General features: G+C 65.2%; 1 protein-coding gene across 1 annotated transcript in view; it reads left to right on the forward strand.

Annotated features, from left to right (window-relative positions):
* The window catches only part of CROCC2 (ciliary rootlet coiled-coil, rootletin family member 2), a 58,878-nt gene that overhangs the window by 31,582 nt on the left and 5,058 nt on the right, over positions 1-22,238 (forward strand). Inside the window, 14 exon segments of the mRNA XM_028497199.1 lie at positions 921-1,034; positions 3,779-3,922; positions 6,886-7,103; positions 7,735-7,894; positions 8,767-8,823; positions 8,854-8,934; positions 9,441-9,798; positions 10,080-10,261; positions 11,031-11,151; positions 11,916-12,028; positions 21,206-21,275; positions 21,278-21,334; positions 21,602-21,786; positions 22,104-22,237. Of these exon segments, the coding sequence (XP_028353000.1) occupies positions 921-1,034; positions 3,779-3,922; positions 6,886-7,103; positions 7,735-7,894; positions 8,767-8,823; positions 8,854-8,934; positions 9,441-9,798; positions 10,080-10,261; positions 11,031-11,151; positions 11,916-12,028; positions 21,206-21,275; positions 21,278-21,334; positions 21,602-21,786; positions 22,104-22,237 (1,994 nt within the window).

Raw genomic sequence — 22,238 nt, forward strand, 5'->3', positions numbered from 1 at the left:
ATAACAGACAACCCTTACTTGTGAAATTCCGGGGGGTTAGAGGCTCCCCCAGCACCCAGGGCAAAAAGCAGACACACTCTTTGTTACAAACCTCCTCCCGGAGACTGCCGTGCACAGGCCAGCAAGTGGGAATACACACTCTTACGCCCGCCTCTGCAGCGCAAGGATGAAGAGGACACACAATGTTCTGGGCCTTTCTCTTCTCAGGATCAACAGCTCTGGGGTCTTCCCACACTCTGTTCAGAGCTCGATGGTTCTTTTTCCCAGCGGCGTGACGCCCTGACGTGTGCAGGGATCCCCCTTCGTTCCGTTGGCCTCCCTTCGGTGGGAGTCTTGTTGCCACATTATAAATAACATTGTAAATACTCGTCGGACACCCCAAGCACGTCTCCAGGCTGCCCTCCCCAGGGGGCCTGGCATGGAGAGGCTGTGTATTTGTGACTGACGGGCATTACCAAGTCTCTGCCACCCCACAGCCTGATGACAGAGCAGGGGTCCCGCCCACCTCGGGGCTGGCGGGTGAAATGCGGCATCTCTGGGGGCTCCCGCGCACCCCCTCACCCTCAGCGACGCGGAGCACTTGGGGAGGTTAAGAACCATTAGCGGCTCCTGCTCTGTGCCTGGAGCTGGGGGAGCGCTCCAGGGGGGAGGTGGCCCGTGAAGCCCCCTGACCTGCGCTGGGAAAGAGCAGGCATTGGGCAGATGCAGGTGGGAGGGGGAAGCGCACCCCGGGTCGGGTAGGGGAGCTTCCTGAGTGCAGGCTGGGAGGCTGGACCCACCCCCTCAGGATGCAGCTGCCTCTGAGGGGCTCCTCCTCCCAGAGCCTGCGTCCTGGCAGGGCCGTGGCACCCAGAATTCTGCTGAGCCTCTCCTCAGAGCCCCACAGCCCTCTCACGAGCACCCCGCACCCCGTCGCCCAGGCCCTGTCTCTGAGGGAAGCGGAGACCAGCCAGCTGAGGGAGGAGCTGTCCAGGGCCACGTGGGAGCTGGAGCTGGTGCAGCAGGAGGCCCAGGGCCGGCAAGAGCGAGCCGAGGTGAGCCGCAGCCCAGCCAGCACGAGACACCTGGCCCGGCCGCCTGCACAGCCAGCGGGGGCGGCAGACCCCCAGAGGCGCCCCCTCCCTGCCTGCTCCCAGGGGTGCATCCCCTCCAACCAACCCACCCGAGCCTGCGTTTCCCCCAGGGATCTCCAGATCCCCTGCTGGGAGGGGACGGTGTCTCCACGGGAAGCAAAAGCGATGGGGTGGGCCGGGGGTGGGGGGCGGCCGGCCAGTCACCCTCGTGCCCCTGGGCGGAAGCCAGAGAGGGCAGGGACTGGCACCAGCAACAGAGGGGCAGACCAGGCTTGTGCCCGCCAGCGCCCCGGCCCCCGCCTCCCGTCTGGCCTCAGCTGCCTGTGGCACAGCAGAGCTGTACGAGGCTCCGAGGGCCCCTGGGGCTGAGTCTCTCGAGAGGCCCCTCCCAGAGGAGGGACCCAGCGGGTAGGTCGGCGTTGTGACCCAGGCAGACGCTCACCGGAAAGGGCCCCCCAGGGAACCGCCAGCAGAGCTGGAGGGAGGCACCCGCTGAGGGGCCAGAAGAGACGGGTGCCCTTCCCATGGGAAGGGCTGACTCTGCCCCCTGAACTTTCAAGCAGGCGGGTGGGATTGGGGGACGCAATGGGTGATGCAGAGGCCAGGGCCCTGCTGCTCACGGGAGGAGGGGGCCGGGGGGCCGGCTCACGGTGAGGTCGGGGGACGCAGTCCCCGCTGCGGGTGGTGGGGGTGGTCGAGGGCAGGTCCGGCCCTGCTGTCCAGGACCCCAGCCACACCCACCCAGTCGGCTCGGCTGGGCCCGCGCCATGTCTCCTCCGCCCCTGCTTTGTCCTTCCAGCCTGCCCACCTTCACTTTCACCCCGTCCCTGGAGTGTCCCCAGCCCCCAGGGCGCGCGGTTAGCTGCTCCCCTGGTGTCGCGTTAATGACTCAGTGAGTCCACGAACGAGCGAGTGCGTGGCACGCAGGCTGCAGGGCTGGGCGGCGACCCTCGGACCCCACAAGCGGGGCCGTGCTCAGTGACCGCACGGGGCAGGGCGCCCAGATGGCAGGCCTTGGAGGCCAGGCAGTTTGTTCCGACCCAGCGGGCAGTGGGGGGAGGGGCGCCGGACAAGGGAAGGAGCCTTGCCATTAGGAGTCGGCTGCCGGGGTGGTTCTTCACCCCCTCCTGACGCAGCGACCCGGACCCCCGGGTCACTAGCAGAGCAGTCCCGGCAGCTCCTGGCACCCGGGAAAGTGTTGCCTAAGAGCCGCCCTCCCTGGAGCCCCCGCCCTGCTCTGTCCTACCCCCGAGGCCAGACGTCCCCTCCCTGGGCAACGCCGCGAGGGGTGTGGGAGCCCCCTAGGACCTGGGCCTCCTCTCCCCGACCACGCCTAGCTGCTCCCTCGGTCCACCCTGTGGTCAGGGGGCCAGGAAAGACCCCAGGACCCGGGAGCAGAGGCCCCGGCTCGCCGAGGGGCCTCTCGGGGAGTCTTCCCTAGAGCTGGCTCTGAGTCTCCCGCTGGGTGGGCGGCGGGGGGCGCCTGCCCGCCAGCTGGGCTCTTCCGGGAGCCCGTTAAGCGTTCTTTTGCCACCTCGGCTTGGAAAACGGAAATTAAAACCCACTGAGAGGGGAGGGTGGGGAGAAATGCCAGCCAAGGAACACCAGTTGTGGGGTGACCTCCGAGCAAGCCCCCCGTAGGCGGAGGGGCTCCCGGCTTTGCCCTGTGGTTCATGACCCCAAAGAGGCAGTCCTTGCACTCCACCCCTCCCTGGCCACACCAAGCACTCACTGCAGCCTCGCTAGCGCTGTCCTGGGGGCACAGCCAGACCTGGCCGTCCAAGGTGACACTTCTCAGTGGAGATGGACAGCAGGGGCCAGGAACAGAGGCGGCACCAGCGAGGTTCCTTCCCCGAGAGCAGGAGGCTTGGCCTGATAGAGCCCCAGCCTGCCGGATCCCTCAGGCAGTGACCTGTGAATTGGGGCGGGGGTGGGGAGAAGGGTGTCTCCCAGAGACCCAGTGTGGGGCGGCAGGGCACCAGGCCTCCCTGGAGCACAGAGCCAGCTCTGTCCCTCGCCCTGTGGAGGAAACTGTCCCTGGGGGCCCAGACCACCCCGGGCCGGGTGGCGGGGGTGTGTCCTGGCCAGGAGGCTGGGCTGGGCCTCGGGCTCAGGGTAAGCAGGTGGTGTCCTCGTTCGTGGACAGGAGGGGTTCGCGCACCTCCACGGCCAAGCCTGGGGCCCAGAGGACCCCCTGCTCCAGGTGCCCCTTGGTCAGCACGAGAGGAGCGTCTTGGCGCTGTGGCCGCAGGAAAGCAGATTCAGGCCAAGCTGAGTCCCGCCCGAATGGACATCCAAGTTGGGAGCGTAGCCGCACGTCCGAATAGGGGCGACCCCCGCCCTAGGGGTGCAGGCGGAGCCCCCGAGCCCTCCCGGGCGTGTCGCGGGTGCTCACACACTTAGAGCCTGGGGGCGTCCCCCAATCCCACCCGCCTGCTTGAAAGTTCAGAGGGCAGAGTCAGCCCTTCCCATGGGAAGCTTCCCCAGCCCCGCCGCCCCGGGGCCTCTGCCCCGCCGCCCTCACCACCGGGGCCCTCAGGACCGGCACTGGCGGCACTGGCTGCGGTCACCCAGGGCCCCAGGCCCACCTTACGCGGCGCGAGCGGGCTGCCCGCCTGGCCCGGGGCAGCGAGTGGCTGCCCGTGGGGGCCTGAGCCTCCCGCCGGGCGCGCCCGACGCTGCAGCCGCCTTGCCGCTCCCCCCAGGCCACCGTCAGCGCCACGACCGCAGACCTGAAGGCCCTGCAGGCCCACTTTGAGGACGCCGTCTCGGCCCGTCACAGGGAGGCCAGGGCCCTGGGCGAGAGGCTCCGGGAGATGGCGGCCCAGCGGAGCAGCGCCAGGAGAGAGGTGAGGCAGGGCGGGAAGGGGGGCCCCCGCGAGGCAGGCGTGACCTGAGGGCAAGGAGGGGACCCACCTCCCAACAAGCCGTGGGGCGAGCCCGGGCGAGATGCTGCTGCACGGGTGCGGCCCGCACACAGCGCGCGGCCTGGACGCCGCGGGCCAGGCCCTGGCGGGGCGAGGGGAGACACGCGGAGTGAGTGGGGCGTCCCGGGCAGCCACGCGCGGGCCCCGCCGGGGCCCAGAGGCTGGTGCAGGGCCCCCGGAGCCTTGCGAGGGCTCCCGGGGTGGGGGCCAGGCTGGGCCCGGGCGAGCGGCGCTCGGCAGGCGGGCTGGGGAGGTGTTCCTGAAGGGCATTTGACAGGACGGGGACGCGGGGAGGGGGCGGGGGGAGGGCCCGGCCCGGCGACCTCATGCACTCCCCGGGCCGGGCGCCAAGGCTGCCAGCGGGCGGGGGAGCGGCCAGCAGAGCGGGGAGAGGGCCGGGAGAGGACGAGAGCGTGATTGAACATGACAGCCTGTTTACTTTGGCCTCCAAAGAGAAGGTCTCCTTTCAACAGATTTCGAAGTCAGGCCCGGTCAGCGACCACACGGGGAAGCAGAATGAGATTTTAAAACTGGGGGCGGCCGGGGGAGGAGCCGGGGACGGGGGGGGGGGGTGTGCACGTTGTGCTGGTGGGTGAAGGGAGAAAGCAAGGCCTCGTGGGAAGTTCAGGTTCCCCGATCGGCCGCCCCCAGAAAGGAGAGGGGCCCCAGAATGGGGACGGGGTGATGGGGAGGCTGAGGCGGGTGAGGGGGGCAAAGGGGGAACAATGGCAGAGAGAGGGAGCCCAGAGGACCCTCCCAGGCGCCAGGCTGGCCCAGAGTCGCCATGGAAACCATAGCACTTTCACAGCCTTTAAACTGGAGGAACGTCCAGGCCTCTCACAGCCGTGCCTGAGGTCCACACGCACGTGCGTGCGTGTGTGTGTGTGTGCGTGTCACACGCAATGCGTACACCGCCTGTGCACATGGAGACCACCCCCCATGCACACACGTGCACACACATGCACTCATGCGTGGACACAGCACTCACACATGCAAACACATATGGGCACCACGTATGTGCAACAAGCAGCACGCGCGACTCCGAGAGTCCTCACGTGTGTGAGCATCACACACGCGTGTGAACGGACATGTGGGCACACACGTCTGCACATAGATGTGTGCAGGCGCACACACCACACACTCACGCATGCTGTGTGCGTACACACGTGTGTGCTTGCACTTGCATGCACACACGTGAACACGCACACACAGGCCAGGGCCCCTCAGCAGCCCCTCCCCTGCTTTCCCTCCTCCGTGCAGAGCCCTCGGGTCACCTCCCTGCAGGAGATTTCAAAAGAGTCTGTTTATACAATTTCTAGTAAAGAAATAATTATTATAATCACATTAAGAGATTTGGCTGTAAAATTCCTGTAAAAGGGATGGTTGTTCTCACGAGGCGGGGGGCGGGGCGGGGGGGCTCCCCCGCGTTTGTTGTGCTTGTTTTCATCTGCTCGGCCCTGGGAAATGAAAACAGCTTCTTTTATGATGGATAGGCCCTTTTGCTGGTCCTTGACCTTCGGGGTGGATTTCTGCTGAGCTCGGCGGAAAATGCTCTGCACAGTTGTGGCTCCCACATGTGGGGGGCGGGAGGGGAGCGGAGGGGGGCCCTTCCCAAAAACAGAACAACAATAACAGCCGGCGGACGCAGGAGCCGGGCCGGCCAGGGGCCTGGACAGTGTCCCGCTGAAACAGCCAGCAAAGTGGGGCTCGCTCTGGCAAGCCAGCGCCTGCACATGGCTCCGTTTTTGTGGCTTCCCCCGCCGGCTTCCTCCACCTCCTCCTCTGGGGCACGCCTTCTCCAGAGTGCGCCGGTGGTGGTCGGTGGGGAGACCAGGGATCCCGGCCGAGCCCCAGAGCCCGCGCGTCGGGCTGGGCTGCCCCTTCCCGGGGTCGGCACTCCCTCCAGCACCTCCCACCAGAGGGTGAGCCCCGGGGGCCCTGAGGCAGCTCGTGTCCCAGGACGATGAGGAACCCTGACCGCCACCGACGCTTCGGCTCGGCTCTCAACCCCACAAAACCACGGAGCCCGCAGGCCCTGTCTGGCAGCCAGGGGGTGAGGAGGGCCCCGGAGAAGGGGTGACACAGGTCCCGGCTCCAGCACGGTGGGAGTCCCCCCTGGGCCCAGAGCCGGTCCGGCAGGGGATGAGGACACACCTGCAGCCTCTTCCCCTCCTCGGGTCAGCTCACAGAGGTGCGGAGTGGCCTGAGGCCAGGGTCCGGGCTGCTGGGCCCTGAGGTCCCCACTGGCTCCGCGGCCTTCCCACCCCGGGGCCTCTGCTGCCCTCACCCCTGGGGTTTAGGAGGCCCTCGATTCTGTGGCGGGCACCTTGAACCATGCTCCTGTGACAGCGACAGCCCGGCCCGAGCGGCCCTGCTGTGGCCAGAGGACTCCGAGGGCGCCGTTGCCCAGAGACCTGGCCTCCCCGCTCCCTCCCTCACCGAGAGGGAGCCGAGGCCCGAGGCAGCGGACGTGCCCACGGCGGCGTGCAGGGCTCAGGAGCCTGGGCTGCCGAGGCTGCTCTCCCCACCAGGGCGGGCGGTGGCCCGGGGGGGCCACACCCTTACTGAAAGGGAGGAGCCGGCCCGAGGGACACAGATGGGGACAGTGCAGAAGTGTGGGCGGAGCTGTGTTCCACACAGGCCCCAGGGTCCAGGGAGGGAGCGCAGGGTGTCTCCTGCCAGGGCTCCGGGATGGGCCCCCGTGAGCCGTCCTGCAGCCTCAGCGGCGTGGGCAAAGCCAGGCTGCCTGCTTCTCCTTCGAGCACTTGACGACCCGGGGCCGGGGGTCGGGGGGGCACTGGCGCTGCCAGAGCAGAGCCAGAGGCCACAGCTGCCCCTGGCCTGTGGCCCCCAGCTGGCCCCTAGAGACACACACTGCTCCCCAGGCCGAGAGGCTGCGGGCACAGCTGGACGAGGCCCAGGAGGGGCTGGCCGCCCTGCGCCGGGAGCTGCAGGGCAGCGAGGAGAGCCGGGAGACCCTGCACAGGGAGGCCCGGGACGCCCGCCGGGCGCTGGAGGATGAGGCCCGAGAGAAGGCCATGCTGCGGGATTCCAACACCGAGCTGCGGGCCGCCATCCGCAGAGTCGAGCAGGAGAAGGCCAGGTAGGGCGGCCGCCCCACAGAGCAGCCCTGGGCCCATTGAGCTGGGCCAGATGATGGTGACGTGGACACACCAAGCGGACCCAGGGCGCCAGCTGCCCATCCAAAGGGTCTACGGTGCCGGCCCAGGAGGCAGAGGCTGGGTCGCTGGCGGGCCTGTCCTCGCCCTCAGGAAGTTCCGTTCAGCAGGCAAGACGGGCCCCAGGTGGCCAGAAGGAGACGGCCCAGGGCTGGGGAGCGGAGGGAGGCCAAGGGCCCGGTCAGTGGCTCCGGGACGCCTACCAGAGGCAGGGCAGCCTGGCCGGAGCCGCGGCCCTGCCGGGGGAGCCGCGGCCCTGCCGGGGGAGCCGCAGAGGTGCCGGCGGATGCGGGACGCTGGGTCTCTGGGAGCGTGGCTGGAGGGAGGGGAGTGGGGGGAGGGCCTGAGACACGGCGAGGGGCCCGGCCAGCTGGGCAGTCGGGCCCAGACAGAGGCGAGCCCCAGCAGGCTGGGCTTCGGGACCCTCGAATCCGATGTGGGGAGTGTCTGGCTGGAGTGAGGCGGGCGGCCTGCCGGGTGGCCAGGACCGTCCCCTCGGGGGATGCCGCGGCCCCCGGGGAGCTCCCCGGCCCAAGGCTGTGACCCTCTGCTCAGCTTTCAGCGTTCCAGGGACGAGAAGGCGCAGATGGTGCTGGTCCTGGAGGAGGCCCGGGCAGCGGCTCAGAAGGAGGCCGGCAAGCTGCGGGCCCTTCTGCAGGACACGGAGCGGGCACGGGCAGGCGCCCGCCGGCAGCTCCAGGAGCTGCGCAGACAGGTGGGGGCCGCCCTGGAGCCCACACCCCTCCGGGAGCGTCTCCCCCGGCCCCAGACTTGCAGCCACAGCAGAAGGGCCCTGCTCAGACTCAAGGGGTCGGGGCTGGGTCTGCCTGTGGGGCACAGGATAAGCCCCTAACCTACTGGCTTAAAGCAATCATTCGGACGCCCATGGACTGAGGGCCAGGAGTTCAGCCAGGGCGCCACGCGGAGGGGACGGCTTGGCTCTGCCCCACGAGGTGCACGCCGAGGAGACTCCACTCCACAGAGGGACCGATGGTGGGGCTCTCCCAGCGCGTCTTCTCAGGCGTCCGGTGGCTGGTGCTGGCTGTCGGGGGGACGGGGTGGGCAGCTCCCGTGGCCCCGAGTGGCCTGGGTTCTTCCCGTCACGGCCGCCTCAGGGCGCAGGGTGAACAGATGGGTACTGCTTCGTCCTTTAGCCTTGGCATCCGAGGTCACGGCCACTTGACCACCTTGGTCTCAAGCCCACCCAGGAGGGCCCTAGACCGCCCTTCAAAGTGTACACACCCGGTTTTGCCAGACTTCTGCAGACAAATTGGTCGGTGAACTGTCTACTGTAGGGACAGGCACAGGCACCCTTCCTCGCTCGAGTGGCCTCTGCACCAGCATTTTTGACGTCTCTGGGCTCCACAGAGTGTCCTGGCCCCAGAGACGAGACACCGGGAGAGGGTGTGGAGTGGCCGAGAGAGTCAGCTCCAAGGGCCTGGTCTTGCGGGGGGCACGGCACCAGACCCCGGGCTGGAAGAGGACTTGGCCTTAGCCTCCCAGAGTGCAGTCTGCTGCCCGGGAGGGAGGCTCCCTCCTGGCACGGAGGCCCAGGCGACCCCAGCAGTGTAGGCCCCACACACCCAGGTGATGTCGCTGGAGGCCGAGAACCAGAGGAAGAGCCACGAGCTGTGCCGGCTGCAGGTCCGGGGCGCACAGGGCGCAGAGCACCAGCAGCAGAGCCGGCAGGAGGCGCTGGAGCTGCAGAGGCTGGCGGCCGAGGCACAGGCGGCCAGGGAGGGCTGCCAGAGGGAGGTAGGAGCCCAGCAGCACCCAGGGCTTCCCGTCCGGCAGGCGCGGGGCCTCAAGCTGGGGGACTGGCTGTCTCCAGCCCAGCCTGGGTGCTTCCTGAGGGGCTGTGGCGTCTCCGTTTATCCCCCATTCACTCATGAGTATTCAGAGGGCACCTTGCCTGAGTACACGGAGGGACCATCCCTGGGCATGGGGGCACAAGTCAGGCCGCGAGCAGGGTCTGCCTGGGGCTTGCCCCACGCACGCCAAGGAGGGGACAGCCTGGGGCCATCGCCCCGTCTGGCCAGGGTTGTGTGGCTGCCAGTGGGCTCTGCTGCCTGCCAGGACCTGCTCCATGGTTCTGGGGTGGCCCTCCCCACCTGGGCTCAGGTGTCCCCATAGTCAGACAGGGGGTGGGAAGCAGGGCCAGGGCCCCCTAGCTGTGACATGCCGAGGAGGGGGTAAGGCCAAGAGGGCTGGGGAGTCTTCAGAGGGCAGGTGGGTCTGGAGCCCCTGAGTCCGTCGCACAGGTGCTGAGGCTGCGGCAGACGCTGGCGGAGGTGGAAGGCAGGGCCGAGGCCCGGGAGGAGCAGCTGGAGGAGCGCCTCCGCGAGAGCCGGGGCGCCGAGCGGAGCCTCCGGGCCGAGCTGTACGGCGTCACCAGGAAACTGCAGCAGGCCAGCGGCACGGCCGCCGGCCTCCAGGCTCGCCTGGACAGGGCCTGCCACCGGGTCGGCAGTCTGGAGCGGGAGCTGGCCCGGGCCGAGGGCGCCAGGCGGGAGGTGGAGGCCCAGCTGGGCCGGCTGTGGTCCACGCTCCGCCTGGGCCCGGGGCTCCGGGGACAGAGCCCCGTGGCCTCCCCCGAGCGGCCCGGCTCCCCCACCAAAGGTCAGTGTCCTCCGTGGCTTCAGGCAGGCTCCTGTCCCAGCTGTGTCACCCTCCTGGGGCGTCCCCGCCCCTCCCTAGGGCCCATGACCCTCGGGTTAGGGTCCGGAACCCAAAGGAGGGATGTCTGGGAACAGAGCCAGCAGGAGGGAAGCGGGGGCCTGAGCCCTGTGCCTCTCCCCAAGCTCGCCATGGCCGGGACGGCAGAGAGGGGGACAGGGCACCTGCGTGTCTGTCGCCGCATATCCCCGCCACACGCTCTCTCGGTCGCCACTGTCCTGCAGGCTCAGGGGGCCCCCCGGGCTGCCCCGGGCGGCAGAGTGCCAGCGCCCCCGGCCGGTCCCGCTCGCCGCTCCGACGGCCCTCGCCGGCCCCGGGAGACCGCAGCACAGAGGGGGCCGTGGCCTCGGTGAGGGACGCCCTGAGGGGCTCGGCGCAGAAGCTGCGGGATGCCCTGAGGGAGCGGGTAAGGGGGGCGGGGAGGCCCCGTCCTGGAGGCTCCGGGAGGCGGCGAGGAGCCGCTCGCTCGGTCTGCTGTCCTTCTGTCTGTCCGTCCTGGATCCACTGAGACCCTGGCAGGGCCCCGAGGGATAAATACCAATAAATACCAGCCTCCCTCGAAACCCAGTTGCCCCATTGTCCAGGGCTGCCTTCCGTCCTCAGACCAGGCGGCAGTGCCCGTCCCCTGGAGAACCAACCCGGGGCTGGCCAGGTGCCCCTAGAGTGCCCCACCCTGCTGCCCCGGGGACCCCGCAGGGCAGCCCGCGAGCTGCCCCCGCCAGGTTCGCCTGACTCGAGGGGGCGAGGGTGGGAAAAGACAGGCTGACAGTGACCGGGCCCTGGCCCGGGGTCCTCCACGGACACCTGTTCCCCCTCCACCGCCCCCCCGCGCCCCGCCCGACCAGTGCCAGCCCCGGGGATGGGCTCCAGCCCCACACAGGCCCAGATCCCGGCGGGGGGCCGTCCCTGCAGGTCACCCTGACCCCACCTACGGGCCGGCTCCTGTGCCCCTGCAGGCCCTGCTGCCCTGCTCTGTGTCCGTCCCGCACAGCTGGACACGGGAGCCCAGCCGCCACTCCGGCCCTCGGTGACCCCCTCCCCGCACCCGCAGGCCAGCCCAGCCGCCCGCCGCCCTGTCCCGCCCGAGCAGCCCCACCCGACCCTCTAGCCGGGTACTTGGCCCTCCACCCGCCCACGCCCACCAGCTGCCCCCTGACCTTGGTTCTCCCGCCCAGGATGCCTGGCGCTGCCAGGTGGGGAGCCTTAGCAGCCGGCTGAGCGAGGCCGAGAGGGAGCGCGCCCGAGCCCAGAGCCGCGCGGGGGAGCTGCGGAGAGCGCTGGCCAAGGCAGAGCAAGGTGGGCGCCCTCCCCACCCCGCCCTGGGCACCGCTGCAAGGGCCCCCAGAGCCCACCTCCTGGCACCGCGAGGGTCCGTCCCGGGAGCTGCTCGGGCGCGGGCCACGGGGCCAGAGCCCGGAACCAGCGCGCCCCCCACCCCGAGGTGCCCCGGCACCTGGCAGCGGGGGGGTCTTTCTCAGCCGTGGCTTCCCCGTCACAAGGCAGGGAAGTCCAGAGGCCTCCAAGGCCCGCCCCGGCCTGGCCCCCAGCTCCTCCGCCACGCCGGCCTCCTGCAGTCCCACCTCTGGGCATCTGCACTGGCCGTGCCTGCCGCCCGGAGCCCTCTTCCCCCACCGGGCCCTCGGCCCACGTCAGCTCCTCAGAGGGAGGCCCCCTGCCCCGCTGGTCACCCCACCTCCTTTCTGTCCCCCTTCCCCCACTCCTGGCTCTGCCCAGGAGGCAGGCCCGGGCCTGGCACGGAGTCCAGGGGAGGGATGTCCGGGAGCAAAGCCAGCACGAGAGAAGCACGGCCGGGAGGGGCCTGGAGTCCAGGCAGAGAGGGAGCTGGCCCCCCACACCTGCCCCCGGGGACCTTGACTTTGAGGCAGGGCGGGAAGGGCAGGGAATTTTCGGAGGGGGCCCCCCAGCCCCTACCATCTAGGTGCCGGTCACTTAAACTCACCAGGCCTCAGTTTCCCAGCCTGTGCAATGGGAGGGGCCCTCCCCGGGAGGCAGCCCCACCGACCTTGGGAGCCAGGTGAGCTGCCCTGCTTGCCCCACAGGCCGGCGCCAGGCGGAGCGTGAGCTGAGCAGCTCACAGGCCGCGCGGGCCCTGCAGGAGGAGGCGCCCCCGAGGCTGGAGCACCTGGCAGGCGCGGAGGAGCGGAGGCTCCAGGTGGGGGCACCTCACACCCCGGGGCAGGGGGCGGGGTGGGGAGGAGGGCTTCTGGGGGACGGCGGGTTCCAGGTCCCCGTGGGCAGTGGCACTGGCTGCGCTGGGCTGGGGCAGGCGACCCCCGGGCATCGCGCCCCCACAGAGCTCGTCAGGGCCACCCTGGCGGAGCCGTCTTTGCAGTGGTCCCAGCCCTTATTTCACAGATTTGCAGACACTGAGTCCTGAGCAGGGAGCGACTTGGCCCCGGTGGCACAGTCGGCGAGGGGCCGAGTCGGGGGCAGACCCCCGGCCTCCCAGGTCTGTGCTTTTGGCGGCAGGCATAGGGTGGCAGTGGCCTAGCTTGGAGCTCTCCAGATGCGTGGGGTCATATTTATGCCGCCGCGGGACCGCATTCTCTTCTATGACACTCAGACATGGAAGGAGGTTGCACAGGGTGGACTTGGGTAAATATGCCACGTGCTGGCCTTTGGGGTGTGAAGGCGGCCACCGGGGTGAAGTTTTCAGGTGAGGATCTGGGCCCGGGCCGACGGGGGCTGGCCCGGACCCCCCTCACTGCACCCCGCCCAGGCCCACAAGTCCAAGGAACCCCGGGCTGTGCTAAGATCCCTCGGCAGCACAGGGCCAGGGCTCAGCCGGGTCTGGGCCGCTGCGGCTCCTTGAGGACCTCAGAGCGCCAAGAACAGCGCATCTGGCTCGGGGGACGGGCCCCAGAGGCGGCCACCCCCAGGTGTCAGGGAATCGGGCCCCCCGGCCCCATGCTGAAAAGACGAGGCCGGCGGAGACAGCAGAGTGGAGGGGCTGAGGAGGACACGGGCTCGGGTCCAGGCCACCCCCTCCCAGTGCCTGGCGAGGAGGGACCTGGAGAGATGGCCGTGCAAGCTGGCACGGCAGTGGGCCGGGCGAGGCCCGTAGGGCCCCAGGGGCAGCCGGCAGGCAGGCCGCCCCTCAGAGGGCAGGTGCGGACGCCAAGCCTGCGCTGACTCGCTCCGTGCGGGGCTCGGCCTGGAGCCTGGTGACCGGGGCCTGGGTCCCAGGTGCCCACTAGGCCAGGAGCCTCTGAGGAGGGGCCTCCTGCAGGCGATAGGCAGAGAGCAGAGAAGGAGCTCAGCCTGGAAAACATTTGTGAGCTGAGAGCGGAGTTCTGTTTCAAAGGCCCCAGGGGCTGCAGCTGCTGGGAGAGGCTCGGAGGGCTCAGTCCCAGGGCCCAGGTGCCTGGCTGGGGGCTTGGGAGATGCCCAGGAAGTGTGGGGTCCGAGGAAGCAGGGGAGGCGGGGCCAGACTGTGTTCCATTTTACACGTATGTCCACATGTATTTGTTCCGTGCGCATTTGAAAACAGTGTTTCCGGTTTGCAGGTTACACGTTTTGAAGTATACCTATTAAACCAACCTTTACATCATTCAACTATTCCACCTTGATTCTGTCTCCTGGATTTAGCGAAGCTAAGAATCATGTGTGGAATTTTCCCAAGACCATTTTTCGGGGCAGTGTCTCCTTTTATCTCTAAGGGTCTGTAATTTCTAGATCTCTCTGACACGCAGTCTCTAACGTTTGCTTACTGGTCTGGAGGCCTCTGTGCCCTGCTCCATGCTATTTGTCTTGAATTCTACTCTGCCCGACGCTGGCAGTGTCCCCACCATCTCCTGACCCTGGCCTCTGCACTTCGCTCTGTAGGTTTTCGGCCATCGTTTCATCAGCCTGGCTTTGGTTACAATCCTACCTTAGAGTCTTTCCCTTTCGCAGGAGAATTTGCCCCACTTACAAGTTTTGTGATAACTTATGCTCTGCTTTTCTTCCATCGCTGAGGAGACACCTGCCCCTTTAACGACTCCTCACGACTTCCTTTTTGTCCTCTCTCTGTGGGGTCATCTGCCCGCCCCTTCCCTCCAGTGTCTGCATCCTGGTGTCCCGTCTCTTGGTCACAGCTCGCTCGGGGGAGGGGGAGTGTTACAACAATTTAAGCGTTTTCCCCTAATATTCGGTGTTAAGTGTGAAGAGAATGTGTGTGTCACCTGAGCTCAGGGACCTCCCACGGCCACCCCCAGCAGCAGGGGTTCTGCACCTGTGCCCTGGCTCTGCTCTGCTCTGAGGGCTCCCCTCCTCCAGACATGCCCCACCCCCTTCTTTCTCCTCAGCGCCCAGGCGGGGTCCCTGAAGAGCTGGCCCCTGAGTCTGAACCCCACCCCCCCCCGCCCGCATCTGCCGAGACGGGGGCTTTATGCTCCCAGCAGCCCCCGCCGGCATCCTCCTTTCTGACGGCCCAGCTGCGAGTCACCACGGACGGCTGACTTCACTCCACGTGTGAGCCCCTGTCCTTGGCCAGAAGTCCCGCTGGCCGGCCTGCCTGCCTGCCTGCGGGGCTGGGCTCCCTCCGGGCTCCCACACTTGGGAGGCTGGGTCCACCCTCCTGAGGCTCCGGGAAGCGTCCCCTCGCAGCCGCGGGACTAGGTCCCCTTTCCCAGCTGTCTTCTGGACGCCTTCTCATAGGCTGCCCGCCCCCCGCTTGCCGGCCCCCCGGCCTCTGGCCCTGTAATGGACCAGGCCCACCCACCTGCGTACTCTCCCCTCGGGTGAACTCGGAGCTGCAAATCCCTTCGCCAGTGACCTCACGTGCTCGTGGGACAACACCGGCCGAAGGTCACGGGCCATCTCAGAACGCTGCCCTTCACAGTTGGGCTCTGCTGAACACGTCAGCTGAGCTCTTCATGAGCACAGATGGCCCCCTGAGTCAGGCTCACCTCCCACCTCTTCTGAGCGGGGCCTGTTGTTCCTTAGATTTCAGGCGCGTTGTTTGCCCTCTGACCTCAGTGTCACATGGTGTCAAGAAATGTGAGGGTGTTTTAGGTTATTGGAGCTCTTCCTTCCGGAGTAGGAGCCAGAGGGCCCGTTGATCTTTGAAATGTTTGGCCTGCGTGTGGGGAGCCGGCTCCGCGTGCACGATCAAATCTACCTTCGGCTTATCCGAGTTCTTCCCGCCGGCTCCGCGTGCACGATCAAATCTACCTTCGGTTTATCCGAGTCCTTTCCGCTTCGAAAGTGTCTCTTCCCCTCCCCCCACTCCCTGCAACTCTCAGCCGCCCACCCTGCACTCTGGGCCCTGCCCTCCTCGCTGACCTCGAACTTCACCTTCTCATCGTGTCTCCCACCAAGTCTGGGAGGACTTTTAGGGTCTCCGTGGGCTTAGCCGCTCTGCCTGCTCTCCCTGCCGCCCCACGGCCCCGGGCTGGCGCTGGTGTTCTCACCGCAGATGGTTCGCCCTCTGGCTCCCCACGGGGCTCACCTTCTCGAGAACATCAGTTACTGTTTTCTGACACGATTCCCCTTTCTTGCAATAACTCTGTTCTCTTTTTGATTCGAGACCCTCAGATCAGATTCCGTGGACCGACTGCTCTCCTGAATCACAGTTGACCGCGTGCGACTCATGTGGTGACTCTTTTTCCTCCTTCTGAGAAGGGGGTCTGGTCTTATTCCCAGTTGGGGGTGCAGAGGAACCCATCAGGGCCTTCACGCATCTCTGGCCAGATGTTTCAAGCCCCCAGGAAGGGCAGAGAGGAAGAGTCCAAGGGGAGACGTGGGGGGCAACAGCAAGGACAGCACTGAGCCCCCCCAAGAACTTTTCTGTTCCAGGAATAGGGAGGGTGAGGGCCCCGACCTCGGGGCAGAGCTGCGGGGGTGTCCTCAGGCTCCTCCCCCTGGCACTCGCCTGCCAGGGGGGTGGGGGCCTTCCTGGTGCCTCACCCACCGTGGCCCTCGTCCCTGGAGGCCTCCCCTCCACAGCCCCGCTGCCCCCTCCAGTCCCGGCCTCTGAGGTTCCCACGTGGGGTCTCCACACGGGGCGCAGACGGCTCTGCTGGATGTTGTTCACATATTCTCTACCCCTGTTCATTCTTCTGCTTGATCAAGTTTTTAGCAAAGTGTGTGTGCTAAAATCTATCCATCGTTTGTCCAATTTTTCTAAGAATTCTGGCAATTCTCAATTATCCTATTTTTAGGCCAGTTGCCTCCATATGCTCTCCATCTTTCGGGAACCCTCAAAGCCCCTGGTCTCCAGCTGAGGAAAGTCTTTCCCAATTTTTGTAACCCGTTGGTCATTGCGGTGGGCGCCCGGGAGGGGGTTCAGACACACCTCAGTCACCGGAGGCCCCGGGCACTCTCCACCCACAGCCAACCCAGGCTGCAGCGTGCCCAGCCGGCTGTGGGCTCAGGATACGTGGCCACACTGCCTGCTGCCCACTGCCTGCACCACGTCCAGGCCAGGTTGCCAGGCGGCCAGCGTGAGCTAGAGCGAGGCTTGCATTTGACAACATCTCTCACTCTCATGGACTGGATCTTTCCCTCGTTTCACATAAGCCAATGTGTTTGTCAAGAGAAAGTTAATTAAAAACATATTTTTCTAATTAAATGGTAGGCTGTGCTATGCAAACAGTAAGATTCTTGTTTGAGAGCAAATCCCTCCCTGTTTCCAGGGCTACCCTGGGAATTCAATAGACCAACAATGCAGAACCGAGCCCCAAGGTTAGGACACGCGCGAACACAGCCCCCGGGGGGCCTGCAGGCGGCTGGCGGGGCCGGAGCCAGCGGGAGGCGCGGCGCGGCGGGGGGCCTGGCGCCCGCCCACTGGGAGAGACCGCCCGAGGCTGTCCTCGGACCGGTGCCAGGTCACAGCCTCGATGGCTCAGAGGGGCTCACAGCATCCACCAGCACCTCACACGCCCTCGCACACCCTTCCCTCCTCTCCAGAGAGCTCACCCCCAGGGCCCAAATCCAGCTTCAGTCCAGGTTCTAGAAGCGAAGCGGGGAGCCGCTCGGCCTCCCGGGCGCGCCGCGGCTGGAGTGCATTCCTGATACTTGCTCAAGAATGTCTGTGTTCCTCTAGGGCGCCATACTTGTCAGATTTTTTTGTGTGTTAAGAGTATTTTATCTTCATAAAAGGAACTGGTGAGCTTTCCATCTCTTTCTACTACCTGGGATCATCTAAATAGCCTCAGAGTTAAGCTTTCTTGAAAGGTTACATTGAACTTACCTGCAAATGCTCTGCCCCTCCTGTCATCTTAAGTAATCCATTTTCATTCCCTCTCCCAGCTTTTCCCTCGCTGTCTGTTTGAGTTTTTCTATCTCTTCTGGGGTCAGTTTTTGACATTTGGAAGTCACCCATCTCATATGTTTAAATGCGCTGCCAGGAACTCGCTCTTATATTTGGTAGCCATTTTTTATTTTCACACCTGTAGTTAGATCTTATTTATATCTATAATTAGATGTTTCTGACCCTGATGTTGGAGATTTTTGTCTCTCTTTAACTTGCCAACAGTTCATCTGTTTTATTGGTCTTTTCAAAGAATCAACTTTTATCTCTTTTCTCCTTTTCATCTAGTTTATTCGTTTCAGCTTTTATCCCTATTAACATACTCTTTTTTGTTGTAATATTTCTGATTTCTTCAATTGCATAAGTGATGTATTTATGTCTGGGCTTACTCTTTCAATAGTAAAAGCGTTCAATGTTGTGTTTTCCCTCATTGTGGTTTGGTATGTGCCCCCACAGGTTTTTTGTTGTTGTTGTTGTTGTTGTTGTTTTATTTTTGGCTGCGTTGGGTCTTCGTTTCTGCGCTCGGGCTTTTCTCTCGTTGCAGCGAGCAGGGGCTACTCTTCGTTGCGGTGCACGGGCTTCTCACTGTGGTGGCTTCTCTGAAAAGAAGAAAAACAAAGGTACCAAGGCCTGGGTCCCTCCCCACACCCAGCAATTCAGATCCAATTGCTCCTGGGGGTGGGGGGGGGCGGGGGGCACCGAAAATTTTTTTAATAAGTTTATTTATTTATGGCTGTGTTGGGTCTTCATTGCTGCACGTGGGCTTTCAGTTGTGGCGAGCGGGGGCTATTCTTCGTTGTGGTGCGGTGGCTTCTCTTGCTGTGGAGCACGGGCTCTAGGCGCGTGGGCTTAGTTGCTCCGCGGCACGCGGGACCTTCCCGGACCGGGGCACGAACCCGCGTCCCCTGCATCGGCAGGCGGACTCTCAACCACTGCGCCACCAGGGAAGCCCCCGCAAAGGTTTTTAATATGGATTCTTTTCCTTTCTTCCCAATTTTCTAGGAGTTTCTGTTTTTATTTCTTCTTTAATTCAAAGGTTATTTAGAAGAATAACTAAACGTTTGTGCCTCTTCTTGTTGCTGTGTCTCATCTTACTGGAGAGAGGGCTGGCTTTGGGGCAGTTATAATCTTTTGATCAGCTTCTGGATGGATCTTTGCTTATGTTCCTGGTTTGTCGGTTGTTTCTTGGTTGTCGGCTGTTTGCTTTCTTGGTTCGGTTTTGTCTGTTTGTTTGTGGTATGTTTGGAGGGAAACTGGACAAGCTGATTGCAAAGTTTACAGGGAAGACGAGATGTCTGAGTTTTCTAGGAAATTTTTGAAATAATATAGTAATACTGACTGTAACAGCAGCGTGGTCAAAGCAGCAGGGGTTGGCACAAGGGTGGACAAAGAGGCAAGCAGGACAGGGCAGAGTCCAGAAGTTTCCAGCTATCCCTAACCGGCACCAGATCCCAGCCTCCTGTCTGGGCCACTGAGGCCCACTGTGTAAAGTAAGGGGCTTGGGTCCCCTTATATTTGAGCACTTCCCAGCGCTGGTTCTGTCCCGTGACCGGCCAGAGGGCTCGCGAGGCTGCCAGAGGGCGGGGCCAGGTGGCCGTGCACCGCTGCCCAGCGCTCACCCACACTGGACACTTGCCAGCCCGTGAACAAATCGATCCGTTGTCACCAGAGGACCTGAACTCCGAAGGATGCGCTGGGGTTGGCAGCAGGCTCTGCTCTTGTGCAACAGGCAGGGTGCGGAACGTTACCTCTGCCTGCTGTGCTGGTGCCTGAGGCATTTCTAGCCTCTTCAGACCCCCATTTTACAGCGGCCCCCATACGGGGGCGGGAGGGGCGTCCACACAGTTCCTCTCCCGTCCTTCTCTTGCTCCCGACGAAAACGCTGTGAGAGCGCATCATGCCCGTCCGCAGAGGGGGAAACCAAGGCTGGGGGCTGGTCCAAGGGCACGCGCCGAGCCCTGCCTCCTTCCCCAGGCCGGGGTGGAACCGCAGGAGCCGGCGGTCAAGCCTTGAAGCCCCGTGCGGAGCGCAGGCTGGTGACGCGTGCACGGCCAGCTGCCCCCCATTCAGGATCAGGGCTCAGGCCCAAAGCAAGCCAGCAATGAGACTGACTCAGTGGGGCAAAGGGAGATGTTCGTAAAGGGTGCCCCGTTCAATTATTATGGTTCATTTGAATTCCATAAACATTGAGTCACTACAAGAGGAGCATAACGCGCCACATGAGTGGTTTGGAGCCTCTTTAACATACCATGAAATATTTAAGCCATATTTGAAGGAAACGTCTGCTTTTCTACTGGAAAATGTGTACAAACAGAAAACTGTCATTTCCAAAATTGTAAAGAAGGGTGAAACCTCAATTTTAGGTACAAGCATTGCCCTCCTTCCTTTCCTTTAACTTTCTAAACTGACAGACCAAAAGAAGTTCCTACGGGGTCACGGCACCTGTCCCGCCCTCACCCAGCCTGGGACGGGGGATGCCCGGGTGCTCCCCTCCTCCTCTGAGCCAGTCCTCCTCTTGTATTTAGTGAAAACGGAGTGGGAGATGGATGCAGAGCCCCCTTAGACACACGGCTCCCGGGACACAACTGCTGGGTCCTTGGGAATGACGCGTGTTTGCTGGCCGAGACCCGGAAACTCGAGGGCTGAGCCTGGGTGGTCCTCGGGGGTCCCTGTGCCTTCAGGCGTTCCCACTCTGCCTCTAGACCCAGTCTCCCTCTTCCCAAACAAGCACCTCTTGCCCGCCACAACCCCCACCCCCTCCTCTCCCTGCCGGCCCCGTCTCCCCTCCTCCAGCCAGGTTTCTGCAAGGGCTGTCCCTCCCGCGCTCCCCAGACCATCAGCACCACAGCCGCCCGGGACACACGTAGACACAGAGGTCACCAGCAACTTCGGTCCCTGCAAAGGGTGCTTTTGGGGTCCACCCGAGCCCCTGGAGCTTTCCGCACAGGGGCCCGACCTCTCCCTCCGATCTCCGCCAGCTCTCTGGTCCTCCCTGGGCGCCACCTCCTCTTCTCTCTGCTCTGAAGTCCACCTGGCCTGGACCCCTTCTCTCCCCCTCCTCCCCCCGCTCCCTGGCCTTCAGTGCCAGGCCCTCCATAGCCACTTGGCCCTGTGACACTGCCCCCGGCGCAGTGACCCCCGGCAGACCCCTCAGCGTGCCCCCCCACCTGCCTTCCCATCCCAGCAAGTGGGCTCCGGACACCCCGCGCACAGTCCAAGCCTGGGAGCCCTCGGGCCACTGCCTGCTCCTCCCCCGCCGCGCAGCCCTCAGGCTACCTCTCCATTCCGGTGCACGTTCTTCCACTCCTTGGCCCCTTGAGCCCAAGCCGCCGCAGGCTCCGTGTGGACAATCCCGGGGCCCCCGACGTGCCTTCCTCCGCCCTCCTGCTCAGCCCCCGCCATGAGCGGACGCGGCTCCTGATTTTCCGGAGTCCTCTGTACCAAAGGTCACCACCACCTGCTCCCCACCAGACACTCGCGGGCAGGACGGCATCCGGGCGCTCCCGAGAACCCCCAGGCCCCACCGCGCGCCAGCTCCGGCCGCGCCGTCCTCTTGAAGCCTCAGAGAGGAGGGGTGACAGGGAGGGGGCCGCGCGGCGCGGGAGGGGGCGGCCGGGCTGCGAGGCCAGGAAGGCGGCGGGCAGCACTCCGGGCTCGGGCAGCAGCGGTGGGGAGGCCTGAGGCACAGGGGTACGAGGTGGGCACAGAGGAAGGAGGCTGCAGGTGGAGGGCGTGGGGGCTGAGCCCCACCCGCCCCGGGAGCTTGGGAGGACTTGGGGGGACTGTCGCGGTCTTTCTTCCAAGGGCTGGAGGCAGGGCAGGGAAAATGGATGTGTCTTCTGAGCCACTCTGACCCCGGCGGAGAACCCGCCTTTGCCCACGCCGCGGGGCCAACAAGGCCTGCTTCTGGGACCCCTCCCACCCCACCCGGGTTACGTCGGAAAGTGCCCGATCCGTGCACACGGCACTCAACCTGCTCTTGCTTCTTCACTTCCCAGCCACTGCACGTGGTCTGGGCAGACGCCAGGTGCCACAGCCTCACCTGGAGCACAGCCCCGGCCGTGCTTCCAGACGGCCTGTGCCTCCCCCGCCCAGAAGCAGCTGGACACGCGGCACCAGGCCCTGGACGAGAGCAGGAGGCACAGGCAGGGCCTGGCGCAGAGGGGGCGCTGCTAGAGGAGAAGGTCGCCCCCCTGGAGCGCAGGCGAGGGGTCCCTGCGGCAGGTGAGGGTCCCCGGGGGGCAGGCCCTGCCTTCCCTTTAGGAATCGCTCCCTCCGTGTGAAGGAAGTCCAGGGAGATGCTGGAGGCAGGTGTCAGGCCTGGAGTCACCCAGACGCGTCCAATCCCCAGCGGACAGAGGGGAAACCGAGGCGGGAGGGGCACGCAGGGAGTCAGAGCCCCAAGGCCTCCCCCGGGTTTCCTGCTCCACTGCGGGCGCCCCTACGACAGAGGGAGGACTGTGGACACGCAGCTCCGGGAAAAATAATCAGCCGAGCCGGGGGCTCAGCCTCAGGCCGGAGCGACCGGCCCACGGGCTCCGGTGGCGGCGGCGGCGGCGGCGCAAGGAGGAGGCGGCGGGCGCAGCGCGTGGAGAGACGTGTCCCGCGGGAGGAGCGGCCGCGCTGCGCCCCGGGCGGCCCGCCTGCAGGGGGAGCTCGCGGTGCACCGGGCCCAGGTACCCGGAGCCGGTGGATGGTCCCCGGAAGAGGACCAGCTCCACATGTGAAACGGGCCAAAGTGGAGGGATTTGGGTTGCAATCAGGGGTTGGGGTCACCAGAGCATCTTCCTGGGGCCCAGGTTAACTGATGGGGAAACTGAGGCTAGTGAAAGGAAATGGTGTTCTTGGAACCAGGCAGAATGTCGCCCAGGCCCCAACCCCAGCTACGGCTCTGTGGACCCGCCCGGCAGGCCTGCTCTGTGCAGGGACCTCCCAGGTCACGTGGCCTGAGAGGCAGCTCCCTTGGCCTCGATGTCCTGCCTCTGCCCGGTAGGAACAGGCACGGCCCATCCAGCTGACCCTGGCGGAGTGCGCGGCTGGGCTTCAGGCCTGGGATTCTGATGCCCTCTCAGCACCCCCAGGTGTGGGCAGGACAGGGAGTCCAGAGGGAAGACAGACCATCGGGCAG

This window comes from Physeter macrocephalus, chromosome 2 (genome assembly GCF_002837175.3).
Source record: "Physeter macrocephalus isolate SW-GA chromosome 2, ASM283717v5, whole genome shotgun sequence".
Lineage (NCBI taxonomy): Eukaryota > Metazoa > Chordata > Mammalia > Artiodactyla > Physeteridae > Physeter > Physeter macrocephalus.